This window comes from Hippocampus bargibanti, linkage group LG08 (assembly GCF_051943395.1).
Source record: "Hippocampus bargibanti isolate YZ-2025 linkage group LG08, ASM5194339v1, whole genome shotgun sequence".
In the NCBI taxonomy this organism is placed as follows: Eukaryota; Metazoa; Chordata; class Actinopteri; order Syngnathiformes; family Syngnathidae; genus Hippocampus; species Hippocampus bargibanti.
The window spans coordinates 13,212,071-13,224,412 of record NC_142741.1 but is presented as its reverse complement, the minus strand read 5'-3'; the positions used below and the strand labels follow the sequence as shown (position 1 = coordinate 13,224,412).

At 42.0% G+C, this 12,342-nt stretch overlaps 1 protein-coding gene across 2 annotated transcripts in view; it reads right to left on the bottom strand.

Annotated features, from left to right (window-relative positions):
- The window catches only part of kalrna (kalirin RhoGEF kinase a), a 200,152-nt gene that overhangs the window by 146,446 nt on the left and 41,364 nt on the right, over positions 1 to 12,342 (bottom strand). For both annotated transcript variants that reach the window (XM_089002867.1, XM_089002868.1), the window contains exons 2-5: positions 10,221 to 10,295; positions 6,000 to 6,114; positions 3,927 to 4,119; positions 3,662 to 3,835 (exon numbers count right to left, since the gene is read on the bottom strand). In XM_089002867.1, the coding sequence (XP_088858993.1) occupies positions 3,662 to 3,835; positions 3,927 to 4,119; positions 6,000 to 6,114; positions 10,221 to 10,295 (557 nt within the window). The remainder of the gene's footprint in view (positions 1 to 3,661; positions 3,836 to 3,926; positions 4,120 to 5,999; positions 6,115 to 10,220; positions 10,296 to 12,342) is intronic.

The following is a 12,342-nucleotide window of genomic DNA, read 5'->3' as shown; positions in this document are numbered from 1 at the left end:
GGTCTGAGAATTTCAATGACTGTTTCTGGTATTGTGTCATTTCCATGGGATCATTTATACAGTGCTGAAGAGTTTGTGTAATGTAATGTGCATATGCAGGTTGAACGTGTGCGGATGACCAAGTAAGATTACAGAAAAAAAAACACCAAAGGGTGTATTACTTGCATTACTTAGGAAATGTGAATGGCAGTCAGATTTTTCATTCAAATCATCCATAGAAGGGCGTATCACTAAACTCACAAGTAATGTGCGTACAAAACATAAAAGAAATTCAACGTGAGGCACGGTTATTGAAGTTGGTCATTCGATCTAAAGGCTAATCGGGATTAAAAAATGTTATTAAAGTGTTATTCTATAATTTACTAGTTGTAGACATGTTAACTTTATGAATAAAACATTCGTCGCAAGGTATAGTAATACTAATTGTCAGATACTAATAGAACTAACGATGATGTGTGGTTGTTTACACAGTGCATCCTTGTGGGGTTGCAATGAGGATGTCAAGCCATATGAATATAGTATGCAGTATATATAGATGGTGCAGATTGAGTGGCTGCCTTATCATTAGCTCATGTATTTTGTTTGTCTACTTCTTTCTTTCCTTTCATCTTCCTTTCATAACCTTGCTTTTGTGAAATGTACATTTCTCCACTGCGAGATTAATACATGTAAATCCAATCCAATCCTTCCATTAGAAATAAATTAGGCAAGGATCTGACCGCCAGGGTCTTTGGCTGACGCCCAGCTCACATAGCACTCGATCCCTTTGGCCCCTCTAATGCTTGGTGACCCCTTGAGAAGGTGGGGGTATCCAAATCTGAGACAAAGGTTCTCAATTAGAAAAGGGTGGAGTGCCTTCTCTGGTTCGGGGAGGAGATCTTGCCACAAGTGGAGCAGTTTAAGTATCTGGGAGTCTTGGGATCCAAATCTGATAAAATGGGTCTCAATTAGAAATGGGTGGAGTGCCTTCTCTGGGCCGGGGAGGAGATCTTCAAATGACTTCTACTGAGCGTATTTTACAAAGATTCCGCCACATATAGCTATATTTTACGTTTTAAGACTTGTGCTGAATATTCCGGAAGTCTTGATTTTGAGTTGGTGACGAGTCCGTACCTGACGTCACTGAAGGAATGCCCCTGACCGAAAAAAAGGACACATTGTAGCAGTCCTTCCATCACGTCACTGCTTGTTTGGTCTGAAAACCTCTTGTTGCACCTGAAAGAGCCAGGAGAGGGCGTCCAAGCTCCATGTAAGGAATTTATCAGCCTGTGGAAACGGGCTGATTCATTCCTCACAGGAGCTCGGTGGCCATTTTCTGCCTCTTTTTGGGTGAGACATTTCCCCCCAATGTTGCCTCAAAATGGCACGGAATAAATGCTTTAATCGATTGCAAACATGTATGCTTTCCTCCTCAGAACTATTTGAATCATATTCATAACTGGATGTGTAACAAGAAAGCATATTCTCCGAATCTGAAGCCATTGTTTTGATTCTCCAGCAATGCAAGACGTCTTGGCGTGACGTCACGAACTGGGGGTGGGACTTTCTGAAAATGCCCAATTCGCAGCTCAATTTTTTGCAGATTTTGGACACTAAGTCATTTTTATTGGTGTATTGCATTTGAATGAAAATATCATACTGCGTGTTTTGGGTATTTTAGATGCTATAAAACGTTTTTCTGATGTCAGTTAGGAAACAAAAAAATGACGTCGGTTGTCCTTTAATATCTCGGAGTCTTGTTCACGAATGAGGCTAGGAGGGAGCGAGAGATCGACAGACGAATCGGTGCGGGGTCTGCTGTGATGTGGACTTTGCACCAATCTGTCGTGGTGAAGAAGGAGCTGAGCCAAAAGGCGAAGCCCTCAATTTACCGGTCAATCTTCGTCCCAACCCTCATCTATGGTCATAATCTATGGGTCGTGAGCGAAAGAACAAGATCCCGGATACAATCGGCAGAAATGAGCTTTTTCCGTAGGGTGTCAAGGCTCTCTCTTAGAGATAAGGTGAGAAGCTCGATCATCCGGGAGGGGCTCAGAGTCGAGCCACTTCTCCTCCACATAGAGAAGAGCCCGATGAGGTGGCTTGGGCATCTGATGAGTATGCCTCCTGGACGCCTCACGTCACGCTGGGGAGACTATGTCACCCAGATGGCCTCAGAATGCCCCGGGAACTTCCAGGAAGAGCTGGAAGAAGTGCCTGGGGGAGAGGGAAGTCTGGACCTGCTGAAGCTGCTGCCTCCGCAACCCGACCTCGGATAAGCGGCAGAAAATGGATGGATGGATGGATAGTAATGTCATGTTTTAAAAAGATTTATCACATGATTTTAATTCTACACTTCCTCCTCTTACATGCCTTTGTGTTTACAATGTCACTGATATGTTTATTTACATAGATAGTACACACACATAATCATGTTAACAGAGTAAGGTTTACCTGTGCCCTATATAGCCAGATTTTGTGGTATGCTGTACTCTATTCACAATCCATATTTGCTGTTTATCGTGATAAAAGTGTTATGCAACATATTTTGTTCCTTTTTTTAATAAGGTGGAATACATAACTGCTGGTATAATGGTCATTGTTAATGCATTGTATTCTAACATTTACGATTTAAATATACTTTTGAGTAACAGAATTCTTGATTCTGAATATCATTCAAAATGGAAAAATGGGTTCCCATAATGAATGCTTATGGAACCCAAAATTAGTTACCGTGGTTACCCATTGGATAATCCGACGGAACTGAAAAATGTTCTTTCTTAATTTCTAAAATCCTCAGACCCCCAATACTGTACATCCATCCATTCATTCATCCAACTCAAACATCTGTTCATCCATTAGCTCCATCCATCCCTTTCTATGTGCCGCTTTATCCTCACAATGGTCTGGGGGGTGCTGGAGCCTATCCCAGCTGTCTTTGAGCAGTAAGCGGGGGACATCCTGAAATGGTTGCCAGCCAATAACAGGGCACATAGAGCTGAACAGCTTCCACATGAAGGGACAATTTAGAGTGATCAATCAGCCTGCCATGCATGTTTTTGGAATGTGGGTGGAAACCGGAGTACTTGGAGGAACTCCACGAACGGCCCGGAGAACATGCAAACTCCACACTGGGAGGCCGGAGCCAGAATTCAACCTTGCACCTTTGCACTTTGAGGTCAATATGCCAACAATTGGACCACCTGGTCGCCCATCCATTAGTTATGCTTTTAATTCATCTAAATTGGACATTTTTCGTTCAGGAATGCATCGAACCAAGTCATCCATCCAACTATCCACCGAGTAACCATCAATATGCAGAAGTTATCCACTCATCAAGACAACCATTATATCATCAGGGTTTTATCAATTCCTTTTTCATTCATGCTTCATATGATGAGGGTAATCTGTTCCATAGATCGTGCATTCAAACAGCCTTCAACCTTCATTCATTCTTCCACCCGGTCATCGGTCTATTAAATTATCCTTCTATTAATCCAACTAGCAATCAGATTCCCTATCTATTAATTTGTCCTTTCATTTAAATGATCATCCATGTGTTCAACAATCAGTTCATCAAATCACACATCATTCAACCATTCATTGCCATTAATCCATCAAGTTCCATTTATTAAGAGGTCATCCATCTGTTCATCAGTCCAGCATCAATCCATCATCCCACCTGCAAGTCTTCCAGTCGAGACAGGAGATGAACCGCATTGAACATAAACTCCTCCAGCGAGACTCTCAGGTCCATCCACTCCTCGTGGTTGTATTCCAAGGAGCCTTCAAAGTCGTCCGTCAACTGCGAGGGATCCACCAACTTTGCCAGGCCTTCCACTGATACCATGCTGGTCTGGTGGAAAGCAATATGGAGAGCCCTTAGCAGCAGATTATCTTGAGCCACAGGTCCTTTTTTAGATTTAAATGGAACCACTGCCACTTACTTCAAAGGAGAACTTTGCGCTACCAAAATTGGTCTTTTGCTTCTGCCAGAAGTTGTCCGGTTTTATGATGAGTGCCACGCAGATCTCAACTGGGAAAAACTCCTGCAGCGTCTTTAGCAGAGGCTTGATTAGCTCCCACTTGGACCCTCGCATATCAATGATAACAGTGAAGCCTCTCTTGCATACATCCTCACTGCAGTCAAGACAAACCAAGAGGATGTTTGTTAGGGCATCAAATGTAATGAAAGAGGTTTTGTTGACATTGATCATTCAGTCTTTGTCACGTTTCAGTTTGCGACCAACGGATGGCACTGTAGGGCCCTGCCTGTAGCTGCACAAGTGTTGGTCGTTTTAATCAGTGGCAGTTAAAAGGACTCCTGACACGACCCTTCAAGGTCAGGTAACTGTTTGTTTCTCCCTGTCAGATTTGTTTCGTCTTGTCATGTTTTACTCATGGTTTTGTTTGCTACTTTGGACTTTTTTCCTAATGACTTTGTGTTTTGAGATTTTCTGTCTGCCGACTTCATTTAATACAATTTGCCAAATACACCCTGCTCCTCCCTCCTGCCTGCATTTTTGGGGTCAACCACCACCACCAAATCGTTACAGTCTTCACCCGTTGGACTGAAGTACAAACATATGAACTGTAGGTTGCGTTAGAACAATGTGGCTACTATGATAGAATAACACAATTTACAGGCCACTTTGGCCCTGTTCTGCTGTGTTCTCAAGATACATATTCCTTTTTGACTCAAACAAAAATGAACATTGGATGCGTGTCATTGATTCACTTCATTTGGTCAACACAGCAACGCTAGTTGGTGGCTTAAGTTGAATGTATATTCACAAACATTTTCTCCAAGCAGTCCCATCCAGTTCAGAATCAGAATCAGATCATCTTCATTGGCCAAGTGAACACACAAGAAATTTGTCTCCAGTAGGACACGCTGCTGTAGTATCATCATGAAAAAAAAGTATGGAAGGATCTTCCTAAATGTAATTGGTACCTCTGAGGAACAACTGTGAGACAATGGGCAAGGTATAAATCAGAGCTAAAGTGATCAGTGTTAGAATGAAATATGCTAACAGCACACAACAGCATAGTTGTTGAAACATAAATCCTGTCAGGAGTGTGCATACAGAAGCCGTATCAGCAAAGTGATCTAAAAAATGGCATAATACATCGATCAATGCTGTATAAAAAAAACACATCCTTTGTGCCCAAGTAGCAAACATATGGTAAATCAGAACTTCACAGGGTGACAAATGAAGCAACGCATTGCCTAAAACAGCCGCCACGACAACTGGCTGCCAGAACGTGTGCATTCTCACTGTGACAGGAGGTGGCCTACTGAATCAGAGACCCTGTTGATGTGGAAGAATGCAAATATGTGTCATGTTTTATGTTCATCAAAAACAAAAACATAGCATGTATGTAAATCTTAAAAGTGTCAGTTGGAACTCTATTCCCATTGAATTCTATATTCCAAATACAGAGGTGCAGACAATTAAACATGATGTATGTACGGGACATTACCAGAACACAGACCATTAAATGTGGTAGCATTCATCATATTGAACATTAAATATGCCTTCAGCCACTGCACCGACTTGCCAAGGACGTGATGTCAACATAGCTTCATTGCTCGGTGGTGGTCTCCCCTCTTAATTCTGTCTTGGAGCATGATCGGACTGTGCAGGCAAGCCAGAACACTAAATGGGCTTGAAGTGACACCGTTTGTGTTCAAGAGTCTGCTGAAAACACTGCAGCGCTTTCATGCAGATGCAAATCAAGAGCAGTGCTCCATCTGCTTCTTTGATTCCACCATCAAGTGCTCCACCGGCCACTTCATCCTCCATCAATTTGGCACAATTCCCTCTCATCAATGGATTTATAAAAAAAAATGTTGTTTTCTGATGGGAAGTATGTGTGTGTGTGTGTGTGTGTGCGTGCGTGTGTGTGTGTGCGCGTGTCTGTGTGGGTGTGCGTGGGGGGCGTGTGCACGTGTGCGTGTTTGTGTGTGTGTGTGTGTGTGCGCGTGTGTACGTGCGTGTGTGTGTGTGTGTGTGTACCTGGGAACAGTAGACAGGTATGTGACCAGCCTCCTTAAATCCTCTTGTTTTATTCGGTCGTGGTTGCTTCGTGCAGGAAATGTCAGGATTGGTCCTCCACGTTTGTCCCGCCCACCTGTGTCATATACAAATATTTAGTTTCAGCATTCACACAAACGTTACTGGGCGAATAAAAAACACATCTGACCCAATTAATCCAACATGCTAGATGCCAACCAAAGTCCATGTTTGTCTCATCCTCCTTAGTGCCAGGAGTGCGCCCCTCCCCTCCCTGCTCTCCGGACTCACTCACCTGTTGCTCATTTCCTTGATTGTGCCTTCTGGCTATAAAAGCCACCTGTTCCCGCTCGGTCCGCGCCGGTGTATTCTCTGTTGTTACCCTGTCTCCCAGCAGTAAGCAGGTTGGTCCCGTTTGTCCACTCGGTTGTCTTACTCCCTGTTTTGCCCTGCGTGTCTCAGTAAAAACCTTTTCTTGAACTTACCGTCTCCACTGTGTATTTCGGATCCAACCCCTTACTATTTTTCTTCGTCCCTTGAGTCCTCTCACCACTCCTCAAGCAGGACGTGACAATGTTAAACTGGCTTTTGGTTTTCAATCAAGGTAACAATTCCCAGACAATTCGTGGATGCAACGATTCACTCGGATGAAAAATGTCTCCTAAATTTGGTCCGATTTTGACTGTGGGAAAGCTCTAAAATGGCGAATGGTTTGGCTAAAGAATAATAACAATGTAGCAAGAACAAATAAAACAATTACAAGTGGGCCTTTGCATTGGGTCCTCCGACTGGAGGAGCCCAGAAGCTCAGTGTGCAAATCACGTTAGGGTCACGTTAGGGAGTGCAGCAAGGCGATTTTCGCATCTGCTTGTATTGGCACATGCTCATGCAACGCCTGCCAGATGTGAGAATTTCACATAAGTCATATGTTTGGGGTATTAAGCGCCCTGGATGATTTTCCCTGGCCGCTTCCTGCCTGGGCAAATCCTGTAGGCAGGGAGAATGCTAATGATTTTTCTTTCCATAGCCAGCAGCACGAAAAAATGTTTTCTTCGTTCCACCAAGAACTACAGTTTGCTCCATGTTGGTAACCTTGTTCTTCATTTGTCAAGTGTTTTTAATGGAACCTCAATTTGTTACCAATTGGTGCTTGTGTCCGTCGGGAATCTCAAAGTAACTGAGTAATTCAGCGGGAAAAAAATATCAAAATATATATTTTAAACTTTCATGCACCCTGTAACCCACAGGTGTCAAAGTCAAGGCCCAGGCACCAAATCTGGCTCACCTCATCAATTAATTTGGCCCGCGAAAGCAAATCAAACTTGTAAAATTCCATGATGCTTGGTAAAGTCTGAACCAAAATGTCAACACGTCCTAAGTAAAAACCACAATAATAATTATTTTTTACTTCAAATTTGAAAACTAGTTATTCATTAATTTGTCATGCACTCTATATGTAATATGTGGAGGGGATTAAATATTCTAAGGGATTCCCCAAATTCATAAAGGCCCCCAAGAGGAAAACGTCAATATAACGTGGCCCGCGCAAAAATATGAGTGGCCGAATAAAATGATGTGCCAGATTAGGCCCCCGGCTCGCAATTTAGACATCTGGTGGTTCACATGGGACCTGAAAGGGTGAAAATAAGGCACTGGACTGGACATGTTAGATGACTCTTTTCGGCCAAACAAATGGAATTGTTTCAAGTAGATAGAGGTTAAAGGACAACCAACGTCACTTTTTTGTTTGTAACTGACATCAGAAAAATGTTTCATAGCATCTAAAATACCCAAAATACGCAGTATGATATTTTTATTCAAAGGCAAAACACCAATAAAAATGACTTAAAGTGTCCAAAATCTGCGAAACATTGAGCTGCGAATTGGCATCTTGCATTGCTGGAGAATCAAAACAATGGCTTCAGATTCGGAGAATATGCTTTCTTGTTACACATTCTGTTATGAATATGATTCAAATAGTTCTGAAGAGGAAAACATACATGTTTGCAATTGATTAAATAATTTATTCGGTGCCATTTCGAGCCAACATTGGGGGTAAATGTCTCACCCAAAAAGAGGCAGAAGAAAATGGCGACCTCTTGTAGACATGACAGTCTTAGTCTCAGCACGAGTCTTAGAACGTAAAATATAGCTATATGCGGTGGAATCTTTGTAAAATACGCTCAGTAGAAGTCATTTGAAGCCATTTTACAAATTATGGACACAAGTTGTCCAGAGACGTCGGTTGTCCTTTAACTTCCTAGAGCTGACGTCATGTTGCAAACCAACAGCGCCTCCGCCGGTTGGTGCGAACCCATTTTGCTCCACTTGCTTCACAAAGGAGTCATCAATGATCAATAGCAGATGTTAAACCAAATGTCAAATAATGAAAACTTAAATGGTCAACAAAGAATTGTAGAGCAGATTCAGGTTTACAGTCCAAAACAATATTGTGGTAAAGAAGAGATGCTGACATTTAGCTCGGCACAAAAGAAATATGTTAATGTGTCCTTTGGAGCATTAACTGCACAAAAGCTTGCTTCTGCTGTATTTTGTTTTGTAGTTACATGAACACTTTCTGATGATTTAAGCACAGCACTTTGTTCCCCTGACACTTCATTACATCGGTCAGATGACTGTGATGTGGGAGTGAGTTCTAGCCTTAATTTAAAAGCATGTGAGATTAAAATAAAGAATCAAATGAAACGATAAATTACTGAACCATTGCTCAGCAAATCTGGCTGACTCTCTTGAGATTCTGTCTTTTCTGACTCCTGGCTACCTCCCATATCACAAAAACACGCATCCTTGGTTCAACGCAGACTTTGATATTATCAAGTGAATGTTGCTGTGAATGGCTTTCGTCAGTATACGCCTTGAATTGTCCAAGTTATTGATGAATGGAGGACAACATATTTTTCCAAACCCAGGTCTGTTTAAATACTTGATGTTTTCAATATTTCCCTCCTTCAAAACACCGGATAAAAATGATCAGGATCATTATTGGGCCCCTGCCGAGCTAGAAGATGAAAGGATTGTTTGAATAGGTTGCATTGGAGGTGGAAACATCAAAAATATGCAGGACCAAATATAGATTGAAATGTATTTTTTTGTAAGGTGGTCTTCTGGTTAGCACATCTGCCTCTCACAGGGCTGAGGTGCAGGGATCGATTAAGATTAGACTTTTCATGCTGATGTGGGTTTTCTCCGGGTTTCAAAAACATGACAAGTTAATGTGTGGCGTCACATGTGTGTATGATTTTGAAGTGCGCCTTTCAACTCTTTCATGTCTTTCAATTCCTTGATCTCCTTGATGTGCGTCTCAGCCTGACGCATAGCACACACTTGAAAATTGTATAAAAGGAGCTGTCACGGGACAGAGAGATTGGGCGAACCACGGAGCAGAATCATCTCAGACTCATCTCGGACTCACAGACTCAAAGAGACTTGCAAAGCCCCGCAAAGGCACGGACATCACAGCGCGACTTGCTCAACTCCACGCCGCGATCAAGCTCTGCGCATCACCTGCCTGGGAGATCTGACAACGAACCTACTTACAAATAAAGAGAACCATCAAACTCTTTAAATGCAACAGTCTAAATCAGAGGCCAGGAAGCTTTTTGCCTTCAAGAACCGTAAAAGCAAACTATTTAGAAATATTTTTTTGTGAGAGCAGCACACACATGCACACAAACGCACACACACATCACACACACACACACACACACACACACACACACACACACACACACACACACACACACACACACACACACACACACACACACACACACACACACACACACATACAGTCATACCTCAGCTCACGAACGCTTTAGCTCACGAACTTTTCGCTTTATGAACATTAAATTCGCGAGAATATAATCTTGGCATACAAACTAGTTTTCGGCGGAGTGACTTTTGTGAACTTGTCATGTACTCTACATCGACATACATGTCTGTGGCCATTATTTGTTGCTCACTTGTCTCAAATGCCACTTTGACTGAGCTTGAAAGTTGTTAAAAAATGACAGTTTAATAAAAACAATGACAAGGTTGATTGGTCATTTATCAGATTCAGTACTTGTGATCATTTTCAGCAAGTGGCAAAAGATGTTTTTAAAGATGTTAATCATACATTAAAAAAACCTTTGACGTCTCACATGCAGAAAATGTGTCTCGTCTATCTAGGAGTGGGTGGGAGAAGATTTTGGTGACACTCACCGGATACGAAGGCCACTTTCTCCTTCAAGACAGGCAGAACATCAGACGCCTTAATGCCTTCTGTCCTCAGAGACCCTGCAGCAACACGAAAAAAAAGAAGCAAAAGAGACAGTGAGTTGAGCTTTACGATTTTATAATTAATCCAATTATCAGATTAACATTCCTGCGAGGGAAAAATAGAGCCATACGCTGACATAAGCCCTTTCTGAAAATGTGGTGGAAAATGTCTTCCTCCGCTGCTCCTTCTTAATGCCTTTCAAACAACATTTTGGGGTTTCATAACCGCAACACTTGAAAATTCAGCATTTGCGGGACAGTTTGTGGTTTGTAACCCACCATTTTTTTTGTAGGTTCTCAAGATCGTAATCTTCTCTCATTGAGTGGTGGGGATGTGACTGAATGACCGACTCCTGCTGTGGCAAAGATAAATGTTTTTAAATCCCTGTTCAGAAAAGATGGAGTTCTAACCATTGACCACGCGATTTCAAACGTTTGCAAAATGATTTTACTCCTTTGTTAGTTCACCAATACCATCATACCTTTAAACGCAATAAAAAACTTTTGAAAGCGTTTTCTTTGCACGCTATAATGAGTCAAATTTGGTATTTCTGCAAGTGGGTTTTGCTGTTTCTCTGACAATATTTCTACATTGTGAGACTAAGTCAAAGTCAGCTTTATTGTCAAATATGCTAATATGCATGACATACAGCACAGATGAAATCACTGTCCTCTCGGACCCAACATGCAAGGCACTTATAATGACTTTAACAAACATAATATACATGAAAACAGCAATTTGCCAGGAGAGGGGAGCCGCTGCGTGTTCACGCGCCGCCATCTTGGGAAAAACAAAAATAACAAATAATATGACAACACAAAGACATAGAGAGTCATTCATTCTTCAGGACTTGCTGTACCCTCTTTGTGATGACATGAAGCAGTTCTAGATGAAAGAGGAGAGGATCAAAGCATCCATTTCAGCAGTGGATCAGGGATGTCAGTGGAATTTGCACATCTCCAACAAGCTAAATGTTGAAAGCAAACATGAAACTGTAGCATCCATTGACGAAAAGACATTGTCTCACATCTCCTGTCCCACATAAATCTGCTTCAATTATAAACCGCGACAGTTCTACATACGCATCGGCGCTCTGCGCTAATAGAGATTATCTTATTTTATGTTATATTTGAGAACCTTAGTCTATTCCAGGTTGTCTTTGGGCAGTAGGCAAGGGACACCCTGAGCCATTTGCCAGCCAATCGCAGGGCACACAGAAAAACAACCATCCGCGCGCTCACTCACAACTCCATTGGTACATCAGCCTGCCATGCAACTTTTTTGGGGGAATCGGGGAGGAAACCGGAGGACCGGAGAAAACCCGCGCAAGCCTGGGGAGAATAGGCAAGCTCCACACAGGGAGGCCGGGGCGAAGATTAAATCCATGATCTCTGCACTGTGACTTGCCAATTGTTGGACCACCGTGCCACCCATCCATTAGTTATGTTTTGTATTCATTTAAATAGACCTTTTTTCGGGAATTAATCTCACCAAGTTATCATCCATCCATTTATCTACCTAGCAAATACTATGAGGTCTACATGCTAACCAATCGACGACTGAGCTGCCTGGATTTATTACATAATAATTCAAAGAAATGAAATGTTCAATAGCATCTTGGAATGTTGTGTTCAACCTCTTACAGTCTACTTAATGTATCGACATATGGACAAAAGTAGTGGAATATGTGACTATCCCAATTGAGTGAGGTGAAAAATAAGTAAATGCTCCTCTAGAAACGTACAAACTCATTCAAGCAATTTTGGCCTTGACCTTGTTTTGAGAAAATGACACAGGGGTCTTCCTCAGCCTGTCCCTAAATAGTGGAAGAATATGATCGTCCAAAATGACTTAATGAGAACAGTTGGCATCACAGAGCTCTCACCAAAGTTCTTTATGAGGTGTGCCACCAAATGTTTGTCCACAGATAAAATAAAATACAGTATTTTGGTTACAAAGTCAGACATTGCAGTCAGCTATGACACCACATACTCGGTACATGACGCCTTGAGTCATTTGACATAAGAACAAATATGATTTGGATTCAAAAGCTCTGTTTTAAGG